The 21,810-nt window shown below is 48.7% G+C and overlaps 1 protein-coding gene across 2 annotated transcripts in view; it reads right to left on the minus strand.

Annotated features, from left to right (window-relative positions):
• The window catches only part of CCNI (cyclin I), a 26,390-nt gene extending 13,082 nt beyond the window's left edge, over positions 1–13,308 (minus strand). For both annotated transcript variants that reach the window (XM_083835288.1, XM_083835287.1), the window contains exons 1-2: positions 12,922–13,308; positions 2,523–2,679 (exon numbers count right to left, since the gene is read on the minus strand). In XM_083835288.1, the coding sequence (XP_083691414.1) occupies positions 2,523–2,636 (114 nt within the window). In that variant the 5' untranslated portion in view covers positions 2,637–2,679; positions 12,922–13,308. The remainder of the gene's footprint in view (positions 1–2,522; positions 2,680–12,921) is intronic.
• Between the last annotated feature and the right edge of the window lie 8,502 nt (positions 13,309–21,810).

Genomic DNA, 21,810 nt, shown 5'->3' on the forward strand with positions numbered 1-21,810 from the left:
AGAAAAAAAAAAAAAAAACCAACCAAATAGATTGAGAAGCACTGGGAGGGTTCCAAACTCAGCCCACCTGCTTTTTGAGGCTGAAAAGCCCCTGTGACATCTGGCTTTGATATACTGCAAATAGTTGGAGCCAGCAGTGTACATCTAAAAGAGGAAAGCTAAAAGAAATACACATACCATTAGGGAATGGGAGTTTTCAGACAAAAACTGAAAACTAAACACAAGAAATCATGTGCACTATCAAGACAGAAGTCCGCAACGGATTCTGCATCCTGTACTAAAAGTGTAAAGTGTCTTCCTGTTCCTGTACCCAAGGGTTTCTTTCTTCCTTTCAAAGATCTCAACTCTAGCACATATTTAGAAACCAAATTTTTGTTTTTAAACACTAGAAACAAAAAATGTCTCCCAAAGAGTCAAAACAGAAAGCTTCCTCCTGAAAAATTACTTGTGGCGTACCTCCAATCTGATCTCTGGTTTACTTGCACAGGCACTCACGTTTTCTCATTTGCAAACCAGATGACTCTGTTAAAACTCAGCCCGTAGTCAGTCTACCTTTGCAGCAAGGAATGGAAAGTTACACATGCTTCAGGCTGCCAGATCTGATACACGCAGGGACGCGGATCTCCTGACTGTCATGGGAGATAAACAGCAGCTTCATACAAGTGAGGGTTTAGGCTACTGCAGAAGTCCTCAGAAGAGAAATAGATGTTAGGGACTGTGACCTTCTTCCAGCTACTACAGAAAACAGGTAATTCACACTGAGCGTCAGTGATTGCAGCGTTGCCAAAATGTGTACTGTACCAGGGAAGGAACACGTGACAATTTGGAAAGCCGGGTGTCAGGAACTGGAGGAACAGAAAGAAGCATTTTACGTGACTACAGAGGCAGGGTTCTCAACGACTGGCGTAGCAAGCCAGGATTTCCCCAGAGCTGACGGCTGTGTTTATGTTCTCCCTTAAAGCTGACCTCCGTGTATTTTATACACGTGCACCCAGAAATTTCATTGCAATTTAATGATTTACTGCCAGAAGACGCTTAATACTGGGGCATTCTAGCTGTTACCTCGACACCTGAACTGACATGTAGGCAGTGCAACGACAACAGTTTTGGAGGTGGGAATTGTGTGAAATTGCACAAGGGGAAACTCAGCTGCAGGGACACAAAGGCCTCAGTATGCCGTGGGCCGGGCCCTCATCTCGGGGTGATAGTATGGCCCCGCGATGGCTGCCTGATGCCGGCCGTGCCTTCTGGGCCACCAGCACCAACGTTACCAGGGCAGGATGGTTTCGTCCCTGTGAGATCTTTGCCCAAGAATCTGCTTCGGTTACGCTCTGTGCGTCCCTAGCTGTCTCGTTGTACTATAATCTTATCTCCTTCCGTGATAGTCGCTGGTTCACCATAAACCAGGGTCCTACATCGTATGGGGCCTGAAGACAGCCGCAAATAGTGTCCTCAACACCCCTGACAACCAGGTCACGTGTTTGGAAACCTAACCGTGGACTAACAAAACTAACGCTGAGCCTTTAAAAACGTATTTGTTCCTAGAGAACTGCAGCAGTGTCTTGTTTGCCAGGCAGGAAAACCAACCGCGGCACTGATTAGCTTTGACAAGCGCTGGCTGACATACTTGATCGTGCGAACATTTCGTGCGAATCAATATGAGCAACCCTGGATCAGCGGGGTTATTTCTGTCCACACCAGCAGTAGTGCTGCAGAAACACTGAGGTTAACTCTCATTTCTCATCAACTGTCCTCTCATTTCACACTCTGTTTTAAACAAACCTCATGGAGCTCACAGGCGTTTTTGAGTGCACGCACCAGACAGATGCCGGCTCTGCAAGGAGCGCAAACGCAATTCAGGCTGGATAAAGCAGTGGGCATGCTGGCCCAACCTCTTAGCTGGCCTTGTCCCAAAATTTGGGCAGGAGGTTGAACCACAGACCAGGGCTCTTCCTGAAGTAGGCAGTGCCGTGCCGAGTCAGACCCTCATCCGGCCCGAGTCGGTACAGCTACAGCCTGCCCCGCACGCCTAGGTTGACTCGCAGCAGAGAAAGACAAGGTGGCAAAGCCAGGCCTTCCCCATGGATGTGCTGCTGCAGGAGGATGCCCGAGCTAGGCAAGCAGCAATGGTTCGTGGGACAAGACGTCGCTTCATGTGGAAAGCGACCAGCACTTCAGCACTGTTAGTAGTGAACTCAGTCCAAGAGAATGAAGCCGCTTCTCAGAACCGTTGCAGAGCTGGTGCCCACTAGAAATGTGTGTTAATTAATCCAGGCACTTTGTGAAATGAGTTTAATTACACCAGTACACGTACGTGCTTTCACAGGCCGCGTGTCCTGCACCCCGACTGCGGGTCTGTCCCTCACAGGGAAAAGCACCCGCTCGTTTCAGAGGCGAATTTCCCAGTCTCAGGCAGAAGGTGACCCCCCATGCAACAGCCCGAGTTGCTCCCCAAAAATACACCGGAGGACACGCTCATTCATGCCTTTACCGAGATGAAGGGTGTGAAGAAGAGACGTTACCTGATTGGGCTGAATTTTCGGCACATGTGCTTTCCACATTTGAGCTTCCCTAGAGATTGCCGTCTCCAGAAGGAGAGACAACCTCTGGCTCTCCAGGGGTCCTGAAAACTTCATGGTAACCCTTGGATCCACCTGCCACCCAGCTGGATACAGCTACCTGCAAAACCAAAGACAGCCTGGTGAGATGCGGAGCCGTGCCCACCTGGTAAAAAGAGCAAAAGAAAGCACAAAGGTGACTGAAGCTGCAGGGACTGGAAGAGGCTCGTCTGTAACGCAGACAGCGACCAGCCCAGCACTTGGCAAACCCTCCCAAGGAAACCCAAAGGGGATGTCAGAGAGTTGGCTGCCCTGGCCCCAGCCCCCTTAAGTTAAAACCAGTTGGCCCAGGAAGCTGTGACTGACGTTCACACGTTTGTCCGACATCCTGGCCCCGGAGTCTCGTTACTTTCCTCAGCCATGGCAAGTCCTGTGCAAAACAGAGCGACGTTTGTTTGGGAATTTGAATGATTTACGAGCCGAAGCGCAACCAAAAGAGCAATGTTTTCCCTCTCTGCAGTACGGTTTGTAGTTTCTCACAGAAGAGCCCCTAAAGGGGCTCTCCTGGCCCCCCATCAGCCTGCCTGAGCATTAACAATGCACCACGAACCTCTAACTTGGAAATTAAAAACAAAACACAGAGAAGTTTTTTTCTAAGATTCCACCTTGTACTTTTAAAGAGAGAGAAGATGATCCGATTGAAAAGGTTATTCAAGTTGTGCTAATATTTCCTGCCATTACTCTGTCTGCACATTTCTTGACGGTATTAAATCACTTAGGCAAAACAATTCTGCCCTGAAGGGTAAATCCATGGGAAAGTTACTTAAACTTTCAATTCCTTTTGTGAGCTCTTATGAAATCTGAAACAGGTGAATATTGGCCAAATCCTAACCAGGGTATTTCATAAAGAGCAGCCTGCTAATGCAACAGCTTACGCCGCATTTACAGGAAATAAGGCAATGTGCTGAAAAAGAGAAAATAAGCAAAGTTCGCCGTGAAAACAAAGAGACTTGACTTGCTGTAGATGACAACAACAGCTCTGAACAAAAGAAGGTCCGGTGTCACTGCAGGTTTAAGGGACGTGCAGAGCTACCACTTCTGTCACTTCACAAAGGTGAAGTCAACATTCACACGGAACCTGCACGAGGCGCAGAGCAGCACTCGAGTCCCACTCACAGCCATGTAGATTTTAAGTGGCAAAATAAACTTTGAGGCCTTTGGTCCTGAACAGAAACCCCTCTTTACTTGGCTTTTACAAAAAAAATGCTTCTCCTTGAGGATGGGCGAGGCAGCACTAGCTCGGCCCAGCCCTGAGAAGCTTTCTAGCCCCTCAGTGTAAGGGCCCGAGGTGAATGGGGCCATACACGAATTTTTGGCTGGAGGGAACGCCTTGGATCAGGACTCCTGACCAGTTGGAAATGCTCTGCAGTGTCTCAAAACCGCCCCCACCGGCCCCAAAATGGCGAGTTAATTATCCCTGCGGACTAAGTAACCCCTCCTCAAGGTTCGCAAGAAAAATTGCAGGCCAAAGCCAGCGTCCTCAGGTGCTTTCTTCTGCTGTGACAGACGGTTGGTCCCACCGTAATTACAACAGAAATGGGTTTCCCAGTCCTCTGGGCCCATCCTGGTCTTGCTCCTGTTTTTTTTCCCAGTTTGGGCCATGGGGCTGGCTCCAGAGACCTTTCCAGAAAACGTCCTTTGCTACCCCGATCCCTCCCAAGGCTCTCCCTGGGCTGCAGTGGCCGGTCAGCGTCACAAGCAGTGATGGCAATGGGAAAAGAGGAGAAAATAACCTTTCCTTTCTGCAGCAGGGAGGTAAACCAGCGAGGGCTGAGGCACAATAACCTTTATAAGGAAAAAAAGAAGAAGAGTGACGCGCTTGAAAGTTTTCCTTGGAGCAAGAGTGGTGTGCAGACTTTTCCAGCACCGAGAGCACACCAGGCAAGTCGCCAAGCACCCCGAGGGCTGAAGCTTGTTTGCATCTAAATTTACATAGCTCTTAATCAGATAAATGCACACCATTAAAATAAAAAAAAATTACAGCATGCCCTACGTGTATGCAGTTCTGCAACTACCTGCTCCAGAGCCCCACAGCTGCAGGAGAAGGAGAAGCTGTGACAGTCAGATGAGGCCGCCACAGACTAACTCGCCCCCACTTTCTGCCTCCGTTTACCTGATTTAAAATAAAACTCAGGCTCCGGGGTGGTTTTGTTTCTGTGGTCACTTTGGGAGTTTTGAAGCCACTGTTCAAAGAGCTCTCAGTTTCTTAATCTTTAGTGGAAGGTCAAGTGGCTCCACTCACATGTCTTAAAGAACAGTTGGAAAGTTAGGAAGAGGGAAGGGAGCCAAGTGAATGCATCGGCTTCGGTTTGATGTCTCCTGTGAGCAAAGCCGCATGCTGCAGGCTGCATCTTGCTCTGAAATTCGAGAGTCAAATCTCTGGCAGGAGGTTTTCACTGTGAGAGGCATCAAAGTCAACAGCTTGTCCATTAAACACACGCCGACCGGGGCCATAGAACGTAACCCATCTTGCGAAGATGTCCCTGCTCGATCCAAGCTCCCAGCTGACGTTCCTTGAAGAGTGCTTTCAGCCTCCCCGAGCTGCACGCTGCCGAGCGCTGCAGGCTGCGGTTTTCGGAAGCAGTTTGGTGTTCGCTGGAACTGGGGCAGCCAGCCACCCAGCCGCTTTTTGGGCTGGGGCGGGGTGGGGGGGTGCTCGTGCAGGAGGCAACGCAGCTGATCTGCAGGCTTTGTGATCGCTTGCACTGCCAGCAGAAGGCGGCTCTTGCAGACAAAAGGTGCAGCGGAGGAACGAATTACCCTGAATTATCCTGGCAGAGCAAGCTCGGCGTTCGGCTCCTCATCGTCCCTGCCTCGCCGCAGCTCTGCTGTGCCAATGTAACAGCCATGCACTGTGAATGGGATCACCAAAATCGTTCAGGGCAATTATGAAAACCTCTTTTGTTTTGCAGTGGTTTTTTTGTCATAGATCATTTCAGAAACAAAGAATAATAATAAAGGACAAGATTTTAGGATGTGAGACAGCCTAAGAGCTATTGCCTTTATTTTGCATATAAAGCCAGGTGGGCATTGTGGGCAGGAGGGGTTATTCCAACAGAGCTCAACCACCACGGGCATTTCTGCAGACCTCGTCAGTATTTTCAGCAGCCAGCAGCCAAATCTGCTTCGGCTGCAGCGAGCAATAACACGATCTTACAGATGACCCGAAAACAAGACTTTTCGGGGTGGGGGAGGACGGCGAAGCAGAAGGAGGAGAGGAAGGAGACTGAGCCCCTCCGAGCTCCAGCCGGCCATCTGTGATTCCCAGCGATCGAAACGTAGTGTGCACTGCTAGAAGGAACCATCTCCCTGCGAGTTGTGATTAGAAATTTCAAAGCTGTGGGCGGGGGGTGGGATGGATGTTAATTTTAGCATCTGGGGCTTTCTCTCGGCTTAACTCCTTCCTCACAATTTGCTCCAGCCAGGAGGAGATATCTACAGCGATGCCTAGGTCTGAGAGGGAAAAATCAGCAGGCATACACGTCGTTTACAGTCTTTACATCTTTTTCATCATGGATGACAACCCTAAGAGGACAACGCTCCTGTGAATGCCTCACTGCTGGAAATCAATGCCCAGCTTTCTGTCCTTTCAACTTGCCAAAGCACAACAAGGGATAGCTGCGGAGGACAGGCAGGGGTTAAGAGCAACACTCGGCTGTTTGACTTGTGGAAAGTAAGGCGTGCTGTAGCCTGGTTAGTGGAAATAGCTGGACGGAGATGTGAGACAATATATGTGAGCGTTTCCAAGTTAAGTGACCGGGGGAAAAATGTTTGGGGATGCAGTTTCAAATTTCACCATCTCAATAAGCAAGTGGATAGGCAGTGATGAGCTGACCTCCATGGAATGAATTAAAATTAAAATTAATTTCCCCCAGAGAAATGTAGGGATCTCAAACGCAGGCATCCCACAGGTATACGATAGCGCACCTTTACCAAGCGGCATGTCGGCTTGTGTGTAAGCAGCCAACAGACCTAAATTCTGAAAGAGGCGATTTTATTCGGGCTAGAAATGAAGAGGGCCCTTGCCATTTGTCTGCATGACTCACCCAGAGCTAACTCCCACAACCTGCTACAAAGGGAAGTCTGTAAGATATTTTGGCAGCATCTTTCAGGCAAGCTCATGTACATCACACACTCGCCACTTCTTTTCCTCCAACCAGATTTTTCCATGGAGTGTAAACAAATGTGACCTCATTTTAGTGCTGGCTTTCCAAATTTAAGAACTTCTCCAAACATCTCGAGGATTCGAGATTGATACAAGCGTTTCCCTATTTAAGGGACGCTGAAATGACATTTCCCATGGTAGGGACTTCTGAAAAGCAAGGCAGGAGATGAACCCCTGCCTGAACTCGCAGACAATGTCCCCATTCTTTCCCCTGGGAGGCAGGCATGCTTCCAGATCCCTCCTGCCCTACCCCTTCTCCAATGACGCCTGCTGAAAACGCAGGACGAGGTTTGCAGCTCCGTTTTGTCTCGGCCAAGAGTCCGAGCAGCACGTGCCCAGAAAGGCCTTTGGTAGCCGATGGCTTAAACTGTGCTGTGCCACAGCGCGCCGGGTGATGCAAACAGGCTGCTTCAATCAAGCTCCGTCCCCTTCTGAGGCACCGCGTGGCAACATCCCAAGCCAACTGCGGATGAAAGGTGAATGCAGGATCCAGCCCTAGGAGAGAGGCTCCAGCTGCATAACGTATGTGTTTGATGCAAAGAGGAGATGAAACTCAATATACTTTAATGAGTTCTGCTTTGAGATTTTGGTTTATTTGAACCTAAAAATCAAAGGAGAAGTTATTAACTGATGGAGGCTCTTTGCCTGCATGGATTAAATTAAGCAAAAACAAAACCCTAGCGAACCAAACCCCCTCTATGCCATTTTATGAATGCCTGCAAAAGAAATGCTTACATTTTATACTCCTTTAGCACTGCGGGCTCATCATCTGGCCGCTGATAGGCATGCAAGATGCCTCTTGAAGACATAAACTCCTCACAGTGCTTATTAAAGTCAGCCGCAGGGCTCAGGCGAACGTTTTGGTAGGGATCGGCCCCGCTATTGCCTGGCACGCAGATCTCCATCCTCGGAGAGACGCGCTGCCAGGCCAGGGACGTGACTACACCGAGTGACACCCGACTGTGGGGCCTCGCGGGGACAAGGCCCCCGCTCATCGGGGAATGCCCAGGGACCCCGTAAGAAAGGCAGAGGTGGCTGCTGCTGCTGGGGAAGGAGGTGAGAGAAGCCACAAGGCTGCGGGTCAGAGGAAGCTCTAACGAGCGTAACGAGCTGCCCCTGATTAGGGAGGGTCAAGCACCCCTTAGCCAGTGCTTGGGAGAAGCCTATATAAGAGGGCGGCTTGTAGAGCACAGCCGCTTTGTAGGGTGAGTGTGGAGAAGGGGGCTGCTAGCCCTGCACCACTGGAGGGGCTCAGGTATGGCCCTTCCCTGGCAGGTGTGGGAGCAGCAGCCCCTGTGAGGACCAAGGCTCCGAAGCAGCCCGAGCTTGGGACAGGCACACGGACAGAAGGGAGATGCAGGATTTCCTGCTGGCAGCCACCTAAGGGTTCCCAAGTACAAAACAGGCTCACCACCCTCAGGGTTGTGGGGGAACCAGGTGTGCCGTCAAGCGCAGGATCTGGGCTGTACAAGACCACCAGGAAAAAAGGTGAGTGACCGTAATGGGTGACTTTCTGATGGCATTTCAATAAAATGGGCCTGAAGTGGAGTCACCTCCAGCACTAGCACGTGAATGAGGAGGTTCCTACAAGGTACCCTTATGGAGAAATGCCCCAAACCCTTTCTGGGAAACCAACAAGCTGTGGTGCCTCCTGGAGGTGCCTGTACTCCACGCATGGAGCAAGGGAGATAAAGGTGAGGAGCTGGAGATGCGGGCCCTGCTGCGGGGCTGTGATCCTGTGGGGGTGGCTGGAGTGCTGCAGCGGAGTGACCCAGGTTCCTTTAGGAAGGCCAGGATGGGAAGGTGAGGGGACTTCAACCACCCCAACATCTGCTGGGGAGGTGACACAGCAGGGAATAAGCAATCCAGGAGGTTGCTGGAGTGCACTGACAACCTCCTGGCCAAGTGACAGGAGAAGCAGCAAGGAGAGGAGCTCTGCTGGACCTCGTGTCCCCCAGCAAGGAGGGGCTCACGGGGGACATGAAGTTCCCAGGCAGCCTTGGCTGCAGTGACCGTGAGATGGTGGAGCTCAGGATCCTAAGGGCAGGGAGAAGGGGAAGAAGCAAGCTCACAACCTGGGATTTCAGGAGAGCAGACTTTGGCCTCTCAAAGATCTGCTCCGCGGAGTCCCAAGGGATAAGACCCTGGAGGGAGCAGCTGGAAGAGCAGTGAGGTGGCCTAAAAACCAGCCACCAGCTGGGCCCAGCAGGTGATCTGTGGCACTGTGGTAATGAGTGGTGTACCCCAGGTGAGGCCCCAGATTTGGGACCCCCATGGCCAGAGCTACTGGGGGGGGTCTCCAGCCAAGGGCCACCACCGTGATGAAGGGACTGGAGCATCCTTCCTCTCAGAAAAGGGGGAGCTGGGCCTCCAGAGATCCCTGCCCACCCCAGCCAGCCTGGGTTTTGTAGGCTTCAGGCTCAGCAGTGGTGAGGATGCAGCTGTGTGCCCGGAGTGGCTCATCAGTTCTGCAGGCACACACAGCCTCTGCAAATGCTGAAAGCAGAGCAGGAAGCTTTTAAAAAAGGGGGGGGGGGGGGGGGGGGGGGGGGGGCAAGGCAAACCAAACCTGGCATTATGTAATGTCTCCCTGCTAGCCTCCTCAAAGGAAAGGCAACACATGCAGAGCACGATCCGCTTCTCCCACTGCCAGTGTAACCTCTTCTAAATCACAGGGAGCTGGAGGAAGTCACTCTGAGGAAAATCAAGCTCACAAAGTCTAAGAGCGAGCGGCAACTTCAGAAAACAGGGCCAGAGGCTTTCCTGCTTATACAAGCTAACTCTCTGCAGACAAGGGCCGACAGGCTTTCAGGATGCAAGGCATCACGCACCACCTTTTGCACAATAAAATCCCCCGAAACCAAATAAATACAATGCCTCCGTGGGCAAAAACGCTGGAACAGGACTCGGTGATAGCGCTTTGTCTTTTGGAAGCAGTCATTAACACAAATGAACAGCAACAAAACCAAACAAGTTCTTACCCAGTTCAACACCCACATCCAAAAAAACATGCAACTACAATGGCTCGATTCCCCTCGACAACAACAAAAGAAAATGTTATCTGAAAGCATAAGTGCTCACCAAGGCCAATATTTTGCTCTGCAGACTCTGATTGGCTTCAGGGTAAATTATCAGTGATTACAGCTAATACCAGGATACAGTGCGAGGCACTAAAAAGAGGTAATTATGAGGAAATGAGAAATTATCTGCTGTAGAAACAATAGATCAATTATGAGGTACAGCACAGTAGCTGCGGAGCAGCATTCTTGAGCTCTGAGGGTACTGTCTCCTCTTTCTCATTAACCAAAGAGAACCCACAGTTATAAAGCTTAATTATCCTCCAGGAGCATAAGCTTGCTGTCTAATTAGCTTCTTGTTGAGACAATATAGAAAAGGACCTAATTCCAGTTGTCCACAAAATAGGATGGCACAGGCTCATCTCTCCCGCCCAACCAGCATGAATTTAATAGCCTCAGTATCCCTGATTCTGGACCTAAAACCAAGAATCCTCAGCCCAAAACAAGCTCAGAGAAGAAACCCTGGGTATTGATGAAGAAAACAGCATGTCCAGCCCCTGCAGAGCACGTTGTGCAGAGTCCCCCTTCGCTGCTATCACACGTACAGGCACGTTTGTGGCTCTTCCCTGAAGGGAGGCTGCGCTGCGCTTGATGGCAATGCTGTTACGGCAGTTGTGTCCTTAAAGGAAGCCGGCTTTTCAGCTGCTTGGCAGCCGTCATGAGCAGTTAAACCCCAAGGTTTACAGTCAAAATTACAGTGGGAAGGTAAGTGTTGAAGATCTGGGGGATCAAGCCAAGAGACCAGTGAAGCCAAGAGCTACCCCTGCAAACGGCCAGGATCTGTGTACGGCACCAAAAGGCACAGCCTCTGGCAAACGGGTCGTGCGGCACCTCCCATCATCCCGGCACAGAGCGCGTTTGATGTCTGGGCTGCTGAGCAAAACAGAGTATCTGCAGTAACATGTTATTCGTCAGGGAGCTTGTAGGGGAGCTTATTGCATACCGAGTGCAAATCCCCTTTATGGCTACCAAAACGGTGTTGGTAATGTTCGCAGTTAGCAAACACACGGGAAGGGAAAATTTGAGACTGCATCTGCCTTGTACTCAAAAGGGAGACACCCGATATTTTCCTTACATCTGAGTGACTTCATCTTGCTTTTTTGGCCTTTGAAAATAGCTATTATTGTCCTGAATGCTGAAAGAAACTATTCTCTATTGTCAGTGAACCAGAACCCCCTTGAAATCCACCTCCTTGATGTGTTTCCTGCTGCTTTGTAGGAGCAGGTGACAGCAGCTGGGTGTGTGGCATCCTCGGCCCCACCGGAAGCCCTGGGAGCTCAGGGGAGTGCTGCAGTTTGTCCCTGGTCACAAGAGGACCTTTGGGTCCCATGGTTGGGTTTCACTCCGTCTGGAGACGCACGATTTCTAACCAGAACTTGCTCCTTGCTCAAGCAACCAAGTCCTAAGGGTGGTCATTCGGCAGTGAGAACGCTGTGACTAGTTTTGGTGAAGCCACTAGTCCTGCTCAGCCTGTACTGAACTCCTCTCCAGAAGGCTACAGAGCAGTGCGAAACAAACGGCAGGCTGTGCGCCTCCTCGGTCACCCAGGTTAAAGATATAATTTATACCTGTGTGACAGCTGCACCAAATCTCACTTCCTAAAAAGCACCACATGAAAAACACGAAGATTAAACCTGCAAATACAGGTGCTCCTGAAAATCCAGTTCAGCGTGAGGTCATGTTTAGCTGCTGCTTTTTAGCAGGGTGCTGCTGTGGATGTGCAAAGGAAAGCACCCTCTGTGTGGCCCCTGGGGGGGACGTGTGCTGAAAGAAGCACCACAGCAATGCTGCGCGTGTTCTCGCTCCTTTGCCTGTGCAAGGTAAGCTGGGGAGCAGGTGAGAGGGGAAAACATGAGAGACTGAAATTACAGGGGTGATGCTACAAGCTGCAAATGCCTGGGTCCAGCTATGGACTTGAAAAGTTTATCCCAGGGCAATGATATGCAAAGACATCAAGTGGCCTCACATTTGGACTAATGTGTATTTAAACCAGTAGGTCTGTCTGAATTGTTGTGATAAATAATCTGAGAGCAGGGAGATGACACATTTCGGAAGGAAAACGTTGACTGCACCGCAGTGTTAATGTAAGATGGCAGCCACATAGCTGTGGGTGCCACACTGCCCCAAAAAACCTAGGTCCCAACCCCTGGCTTGCCTGTTTCCTCATACAAAGCCGTGCCACGGCCTCTGGGCTGCAGGATTAGGGACGGGTGAGCTACAGCTGCTTCCCTAATGCAGAGCTTCCGGAGCATCCAAGGGGGCTGGCTGCAGCCCCGTGGGACAGCGGGAAAGCCCGGCCCCAGCAGGCATCCTCACAACAGCACCTTTTGTGCAAAGACAGAGCAACATCTGTCAGTAGTGCAACAACGCTGGGACAGAAGCCACCTTGGAGAAACTTTAAATGCACCAGAACATACAGAGCAGGAAGAAGGCAGGAGGGCCGTGGTGAAAGGAGCGTCTGAGATGGGTTCTGCCGAATACCAAACTATACGCAAGCTCTGAGTAGGGATGCAGGGTAAGCTGAAGTATAGATAGATGTGGAAGTTCAGCTCCTGCTGGGGCGAGGCCAGAAGATCGGCTTCCCACATCCCGCACCAGGGGCCGTGCAGCCCCACGCCCTGGGGATGGGGGCGAGCCACCCCCAGCCCCGCAAGGCGGCCAAGCTCCTGTCAGAGCAAACCTGGGTCATCTGCAGGGCTCTGACAGCGAGCCCAAGAGAGGAGGAGACGGAGCGGCTCGCTGCTGGAGCCGAACCGCTGCCCAGCCGGCAGAGCCCGTGTGCGGGGGGAGAGGTGGGCACGGCCTCCCGCCCCCTGCGAGGCGGTGGGGGCTGGCAGCGAGTCCCGCGCCGCTCCGGCCGCCCGGCCCCGTGTAAACACGGCGCTGCGCGTTCAGATGGAGCCTCCCGCCTGCCCCCAGGGGCGGCAGCGGGCCGGCGCAGCCCGGCGCGACTCGCACAAAGGCTGGGGCCGGGGGGCGCTGCCTCAGGGGCACCCCTGGGGCCTGAGGGGGACGCGAGGGGAGCCCCCGCCCCCCGCCCCCCGCTCCCGCCCGGCCTCACCTCCCCTGCGCGGCGGCGGGGTGCCCGGCGGGGCCCGGCCATCAGCAGCCCATGGCGGGGCGGCGGCGGCGCCGGGGGCTCCTCCGCGGCTTCTTCAGCTCCGGGCGGGCCCCATGGCCGGGGCCGGGAGGAAGAGGAGGGAGGCGGCGGCGGCGGCCGGCGGGTTCATGTCGCCATGGCGGGGCGGCGGCGACGGGCTGCGAAGGGAGAGGCGGGCCGCCGCCGCCGCCGCGCGGGGGTCGAAAAAAAAAATAAAATAAAAATAAAATAAAATAAAACGGGGGGGGGAAGGGAAGGAGGGGAAGGGGAGCGAGAGGCAGCCCGCAGCCAGGCGGGGAGCAGGGGAAGGGGCGGCGCGGCGGCTCCCCCCAGGCTCTGCCCGCCCCCCGGGCGGGGCCGCTGCGCTGACTGGAGGCGGCGTCGGGAGCCGCGGGTTCGAGTCCCGCCGCCGGTAAAACGCTCCCCGGGGGGCGTGAGGAGCGGTGGCCGCGGCAAGTACCTGGCACAAAACCCTGGCGGTGTGAAGGTGAGCGGTAAAACCCGGCCGTGCCGCTAGAGGTTGAGACTGAGAGAGAACAGCGAGAAGTTGGAGCAAAGGCAACTCATTTTCTGTACGCTCCTCCAGTGCCTGCAGCTAGGAGCCGGTCAGATGGCACACAAAGGCTTTCCTCCGCAGATAGTGACATAAATCATGTGGAGGGAGACCACTGAGCATCTTTCCTATTTATTTCCTGACAACTTAATCTTGAATCGGTTTGGTAAAAATGTGTGTCAGGCTTTTTTTAAGCCTGGTAACTGATGAAAGCTATTTTCCTGCCTTTGCATAAGGCAGTTCGCTTGCCGAATCCAAGCCTGCTGCGCGCTGCTCCCCTCCGTTGTTCTGCCTTTTCCTCTTTGTAATGGGATAAGAAAGCGCAGAAATGGCAAGAGCCACTGGAATTTTACCTAGCTGTGTCCCAGTTTTCCTCTGATTCTTCAGGGCCTCGCTGACTGCACTTCAGGAACCTGTAAAGCTGCTAGGGCTTTCCAAAATCTCCCGGTCTGCGGGCAGCTTCTGGCCGTGACCGAGGGAAGATAGCTGAGCTGATGCTCCCAGCTGGGAGATTCTCGCCGGAGGTCTGCCCGGCACTGTCCCAAGATTGTTCCCCTCCCACAGCTCCAGCAATTTGTGCGCATTGTGAATATTTGCTCAGGGGACTTCTTCCAGGGCCCCTTCCAGAACGTTTCGCATGCCAGCACAGAGAGCCCGAGGCGGTGCGGCACATCCCCAGCCCAGCAGACTGTGGGATCGATGTTTTGGCAGAAACCTCTCATGCTCGCATAGCGCAACAGAGCGCCTTTTATTCCTCTCGCGCTGGATATGCCCTCAGCTGGATACGTGTGATTACAGTCCTTTGTCCTCAGTCGCAGTAGGAAGGGCCTGCTGAAGCAGCGCCCAGCCGAGCTGGAAGCAGTGCAGTAAAGCAGCCAGCTACCAGATCGGGACTGCTTGTGGAGGAAACCCCGGAGCCTGAGCAGTGAGCCACCTGGCACTGGACGGGCCTCAGAGCAGGTTGTCCTAGCGGGGTGGCCAGTCACAGGCGAGGGCTCCCAAAAACATTTTCAGCTTTTCTACGAGGTGCCCGAAGCCAGGACACAGCCACCCCGGGGTCAAAGTAGCAGCACTGCTGCACGCCCTCCGAAAAGAAAGACACAGCATGTGCCCAGAGCAGCTGAGGGCTAGGGTGGGCAGGCTGCCATGAGAAAGTGGCTGCCAAGGCCGAGGGATTTAGAGAGAGAGCGCCAAGAAAGAGACGGAGACGACCAGCAAGAACTTTATGTGTTTGGGCCTGTGGCCCAGAAAGAAAGTAAAAGAAGCAATATTAAGCTTAGAAAAAAAGTAACCTGGTGAATGCAACGAGGCACACCTGGAAGAAGGCCATTACAAGCAGGTGTTCAGCATGCGGGGACTTGATGCGTAGTGCAGAAATCTGATTGCCTTGGAACAGCATAAAGACCCCAAACGCCATGTCAGCCAAAGGAGTGCAGTTTGGTGGTGGGGAGAAGGCATTTTTATCCCTCTGGGGGAGACGAGATGTGTCTGTTTTAAGGAGATTGACGGGACTACGGCATTGGCACCGGCAGCATGTACCGTGGACTCGCTGTCTGGGTATGCAGGGGGCTCACAGCACTCTGGATCACAGCCTGGCGCCGAGGCAGCGTGGCCGCATGCATAAATTGTTGCGCAGGTGGCTGCTGCTGGAGCACAGACTGGACTCTAGGGAGGTGACAAACCAGTAAATACGAGACCAGTGGGAGATCCACGCTAGCGGAACAAGAATATCACACGCGTAAGGCATCTCCTGTAGCACCTGTTTGCGTACAAAATACCTGTTTTTCCACCACTGAATGGAGAGGAAGAGCAGGGCACTGCTAGATTCACAGGCAAATCCCACTGTGTGGAAAGGGGAAGGCCATACATCTTTGCAGCAGACACTTCTATCTGCGCTCTATAAACACCCCTCAGAAGGCAAAACAGATGGTCTTGTGGTTTGGCTCTGCGCACTGCTTTGGAGACCCAAGTGCTATTTACTGCATGACTTTTGACCAGTCAGTTAAATCTACAGATGCAAAGGTTAATACTAATTTTCATATCCACCCAACCTATGTGCACACAAAGTCCAACATGGGCAAGCAAGTTTGATGAGCTCAAATATGTTTGCAGACAACAATTTCAGAAAATTTACCTTCATGCTGGGTTGGTTGTAAGGCAAAATTAAAGTATTTGTGAAGCATTTGAATATCCCGAGGGGCTAGAGAAATGCAAACTTTTAACAATAATTACTCTTTTGATTTAACTGGATGAGCTCAGTGTAACGTGGCATAATGAGTCTCGTAATTCCTCTGTTTGTGCTTTTACTCCAGCTGTTAAATAACTACAGCTTTTCTGTATTTATCACAAACCTGAGGTCTTTGAAAAAGAAAAGTTTTGATCAGCATAGAGAAGGCAGTATTGATGTTGTTTTGAAGAACAAAGCCCACAGACGCTTGAAAAAAAATGCACAAAGTCGTATCGTTCTTTTCCAAACCGATCTCAGCCATAAAATTTGGTGAGCGGTAGAGCTGTCGTCTAACGTCACGTTCCTCACGAAAGAGGAAGAGCCTGGAGCAGGCAGGCTGAGCTTGGGCTGTTTGGTGGAGGAAACCCATGCAGAGGCATTTGAGTGCTCATCAAAGCAATCAGGAGATACGTATGCTGATAGCGCTGTAGAAATATCACATCGAGGCTTACTTGGGGCTCGGAAAGACTTCTCTTCTTGGGGGAAACTCCTCTTTTCAATGCCTGGAACGGAACATTCTCCCAGGAAGCGATTTTCAAAAGCTGCAAAGACAGTTACACTGTTTTCTTTGTCTGGAGGCCCAGTTTTCAAAACATATTGTGGAACATTGGGAAAAGCAATACAAGGAAATGAGGGGAAACCTAAAAAAAGATTTATGGTGAAATTAGCTGATAGACTTTGCCCAGCTCCCTGGGAGTAAGTGGTCATCAAACAAAAATAATGAGCACATAGGAGTTCTCAAAGAGGAATAAAATGGGTTCAAACACTGACTGAACTGATTTTGACCTCTGTGAAAACTGAACTATCCAAAAAACAAAAGTTATTTTTGTAAATGTGATCCTTTCTCTGCATTAAGTCAATCAATGGAATGCTAATTTTCCAAGTAAGTATGATGGAAGTCAGTACATACAAATTCTAATATGCGGCATGCACAATTCTTATGTTCTGTCTTATTACTACCCCAGCTATGCTTGTTCTTACAGGCAATAATGAATTACCCTTTGAAAAAAAAAATTAAAATGTTATATTCCTGAAATATGTGGCAAGGGAAAAAAGAAATTAGATGTGGGCTCATCCATTTCTTTCAGCTTAAAATGTAGATTTCCACTGCAGCTGGACAAACCCTGGCTCCAGTTTTAAAAGAAGAATTAAGCTGTTCCACACACGAAACTGAAGCTAAATTGTTGACCTGGCATGGAACAGGGAGAAGCATCTGGCCACTAAGAGACACTAGCAGCAAGCAAGCCCCCTTTCTAATGCAGTCTGCTTACTTTTTCTAAAAGAGACGAGAAAAAAAGCACCACGAGTTTTGTTCAAAGCCTTTTCAGCTTTAGGAAAAAAAAAAAAAAGTTTAAGAAAAAATGTCTTGTGCAGTAAGTGTCTCAGGTACCTAAGACATTTTTAATAAAGACTCCAGAAAGAAGAGCCATGGCTATGTGTAGCACATGCAGTCAACAAACTGCAATTGTGCAATCTGTTTTGCCTCTTTTAGACCAATTGTCAGTTTTAGTGCTTTCCCTTATCAGAAGCTATCACCCTTATCATGCAGGGAGAGGCAGACTCTCAGGTATGTAGCCACTTGGTTTTGATTGCAAGTCTGGAGGACCGAGGCTCGCTTGCTTAAAAGTCTGTTGACAGTAGAAATCATTATAAGCTGAATCACAGGAGTGATGACTGAAGTGTAACATCTCTTTGGCCTCTCAGGACTGCATAGCTGTTACCACACTGTTTTCCTGCAGTCTCACATAACTTCTTCCTAACAGCAGGAATATACATTTTTTACTACAAAAACAAACCCTGTAATTTGAGCTGAAAAGGATTGGGTCTCTTGCTATCTGTTTCCACCACAGAACTTCTGGAACACCAAAGGACACTTCTGCTTTCATTCAGATCAGTGAAATAAGTGCTTACGTTTAGCAAATTAAGTATGTCTTTCATTCAGTGATGTACTTCGAGGGGAGCAATGCAAGAACTAAATTAACCTTCTTACCAGAGCTAGTTTTACTAAATAAACAGCCCCATATTAGGCAATTTTCTCACTCAGAACAGATTATTTTCTGCTGTTTGTTTTGCTATTTGGAAAATGTTCTCAACTATTCCATTTACCTCAGTCTGCAATTGTACAGCCTTCAGACTGTGTCTGTCACCCTAGGGACTGCACCTGTAAATCAATCATTCTTCCTAGAAAATAGATGACTAGTCAGAAATGCTTGTTGCAACATGTGAGAATGCCAATGGCAGACAGGAATGTGTCGTTCTTTACAGTACTTCCAATTTTACTCTTTTAGTATTGGTAGCATGAATGGTGTAGTGGAACAGCCAGCTGATAGTAATATTTTATGTACATTTCTGCTTAATTTTGTTTTGTGTATATGATCAACATGCCTGAATCCAAATTACTGTATGGAAAAAAGCGATTCTCAGCTTAACTGTCTGCATCCAAACCTTTTTGACCTACGCTTCTACTTGATAAAACATTGCCCAATTTTGGAAAAAGCCATTTCAAATAAATGTCATCTGATGTTAAGATTAATTCTTACATCATTTGATTTGAAGAGATGTATTTTCTTGAATTCCTTTCTAAACTACAGTATAACATCTTACAGCCTTTTGTAACAGTGCTGGAGGCAATACAGGAGAAGCAGAAAAAAATCTACTTTCACAGTCAAAGATCAATAAGTAAAGGGGCATTATAAACACAAAGGTGTTAACTGCAATAAATAGTCATAAAATCAAAGAATAGCTGAGGGTGGGAGGGATCTCTGGAGGTTTTCTAGGCCAAACTCCTGCTCAGAGCAGGACTAATTTCAAAGTTAAATCAGGTTGAATAGTTTTCCAAATTGTGTGTAATGCAGATAATGTTTAAATGCATGGGAACAGACCTCAGTGTAAATCAACTCATCACTGGGCAATCTTAGCCATAATTTAAATTTGACAGCATACCTGTTAGAGAAGCACTCAGTCTCCAGCTACTGTTGGAGTCAGGCTGGACTGAAGTTGAAAATGGCTAAAATGCTTTCTCATACATAATATGGCTGCTGAAGTTCATAACATAACTGCCATTAATGAAGACAGAACGGTTTTCTAATATCCTCTCATAAAAAGCAGTCCTGTCATATTTCCCTGATATTTTTCATTCTGAAAGATGACTGTGGCAGAAACCTTTACCATTGTGGTTCTCCTTAATTTTTTTTTTTACCCCCCATTTTCCTGATTCCTATAAAAAAAACCTCACTAAGCCATCTTTAAACATTGATTTGTGACTCCTAGGACTTCACACAATAAGGAAAGCATGCTGCTTTCATACTACACTGCCTAAAAATAGAGAAGGAGAAAGAAAGGGAGAAAGGATTTTGACTTTAAAAGTTGACAGATTCCTAAGAGCAACAGCTGAATCTATTAATTTTTCCATAACTGGACCTGGTTTCATGTGTCTTGTAAGTCTTGGGCTGTCTCCCTGCTGCATTCAAAGAAATTCTCAGGTTCATGCAAAGGCAAAGAAAACCAAAACTTTCTTATAAAGCAGAGAACATTACGTGTCTCAGGACGTTGTTAAATCTTCCAGATGCTGCGACAACAGCTGTGTACACTTGAGCATACTCATTCCAAACAAACCGTTGGTTAAAGCAACTTCATCATGGTCTTTGGAAATGGAGAAAACGTAACAACACCTTAACAAATCATTCTCTCTGGCTCATGTAATACAGGTTTTCTTACATTTTCCCTTCCAGAACATACAATTTTCCTTCCTTTTCCGTGTGACTACCTAAACTCTGTTCATGTTATTTACCCTGGCTGGGTTTTACTTCACTTTAGACATCATCTATAATTGGATATTTTATGTCCTGGAGAGTTCACGTCAGCGTTGCAGGAGTTTATATTGTCAACCATCCTGCAGGATCTTTAGTATTTCTGTGACACTTGCATACATACTTTTTTAAATGGACAATTTGCTCCCCAGTAACACGGTGACTTGCGCTCCTCTGATTGGGTCAGGATCATGTATATTCACTGATGCTTGTTTGGATAGAAGGTTTTACAGATTTTACAACAGTGACATAATCACCTGGCGACTCTGCTAGAAACAGCAGTCTGCATTTCCTGTCCTAGCTCCCGAATCCTTGCTGCTGGGCCCTGTCTTTGCTTCCATTGAAGGAGATGGGAGCTTTGCCACAGACGGCAGTGACAGCAGGAGTGCAGACACAGATTAGGCAAGGTGTTGGAGGATTTTCTGCACACCCTGTAGGTATTTAGGGAACCATGTGGTATGTGATCCTAAATACAAGCTTATGCAGTTTGAACTCTTGAGCTAAACCCAGATATTTCCAGGCCGGCAAAGCTACCTACTGACTGTACGTCTGAGAAAGTGCATTCTGAATTATTTCTGACTGTATTTCTGAGTTATGTCCTGACTGTACATCTGACTTATTTCTTCTGGCAAGTATCAAGAGTATGTTAGTGAAATGTGCCTGGATATAGTAGCTTAAGATGGAGCTATGCTGGAAATGTTCCTGCAGCTGTTACTTGGAAAACATCTGTGGTACTGTGCATTTGTACATCTCTGTTCACACTGGCACAGAGCAATTGATCTTGTGGAACAAAGTATAAATTATTGTTTGGAGATACAAAAAGGACATTCTGCACCAATGAACATGAAATGAATAAAGGCAGTAGTGGTTTGGAAACAGAGGGGCAAAAAAATCCAGTGTTTCATTGCTGGCACAGGCAGTAAAGAGCAAGATCAGCAGACTCTGTGACACCTCCAGAACTCCAAGTGCTAGTTATCTGAGTAAGAATAACCAATCCACTAGCCTTGAGGCGTGACATTTTTTACGCTTAGCCTTGAAAAAAGCTTCTGACTTTGATAATCTCTGACAGTCTGTGTTTGCATAGTCTGATAAAGGGGAGAATATCCAGGTTGACATGATGTGTTGTTTACGGTTAATGCTTGTCCCTATGCAAAGCATAAAAGACATCGCCCCGAAGAACTCAGTTCTAGCCAAAGACATACAATAAGGTATATTTAAGAAACCCTCTGGAAGGACTATGAGAAGTATTTTGTTTAGAGCACATTAGTTAATTAAGGGATTTTTTCATCTCTTTAGGCCTTCAAATTAAGCCTGGGTCATTAGAAGATGTGCTTAAGTGAATTCTAATGGCCTATTGTATTCAAGAACTCAGACCGGATGATCTTTGAAAAGCAAGTGTGTGAGAAATGGGGAATGCCTTCAGAAACACAGCAGAGTGTGGGACGATGAGAAACCAGACGAGATATCCAGTAGCCAGAAATTTGTCACTGTTACTGAGCCAGGGCTCCTGCAAAGAGACGATGAGGTGTCAGTTGCAATACGTGACTCACCGTGTCATCTCCCAGTAGCCTTGTGTGAGCTCCATGTTACAGAACCTGTACACTTCGCTGTTTTACCTATTTTCTCTCATGATACCTGCATTGCATCATTAAAAAATAGAAATCAAGATGGAAATATCTTCCTAGTGCTTTGTGGACACTTTGTGCAAGGGGTCTTTCATCTCATCTTTAATCCAAATTATAAAAAATGGATTTGCACCATGCTAAATCTGTAAATAAATTTAAAATATCCGTTCCTAGTCCTCAAACTGAATGCCTCCTAGCAAGTCATTTTACTCAACAGCTGCCCAGTTGTACAGCCGGCAAGGTGACTGCTCTTTTTTTTTTTCTTGGCTTAACTTTTAATGAATCATTTAAATTCCTTTTAAGCGGAATCCATGTGATTTTGAAAATGCCTTCTGAAATTATGCACAATTACCTTTCTAAAAAAAAACAAAAAACTTTAAAAAGCCGTAAGTACAACATTGCCTAGAATTATCTTGCCGATTAAATAAAAGAACCCACTTGAAATAAGTGACAAAAATATACAGTGAAGGAAACGCACCTTCCAGTTACAAATCGTTATTAAAAGAGACCTTTAAGCAAACTGCTAGTTACCTGGTCATGCTTAGACAAGCACAAGGTTATTGAAACATACAGCTTCCTTTCAGCCAATTTAACTTGCACTGAAGGCAAATTATTGCCATAAAAGCACTGAAGCAC

The sequence above is a fragment of the Anser anser genome (assembly GCF_964211835.1).
Source record: "Anser anser genome assembly, chromosome: 4".
NCBI classification, from domain to species: domain Eukaryota; kingdom Metazoa; phylum Chordata; class Aves; order Anseriformes; family Anatidae; genus Anser; species Anser anser.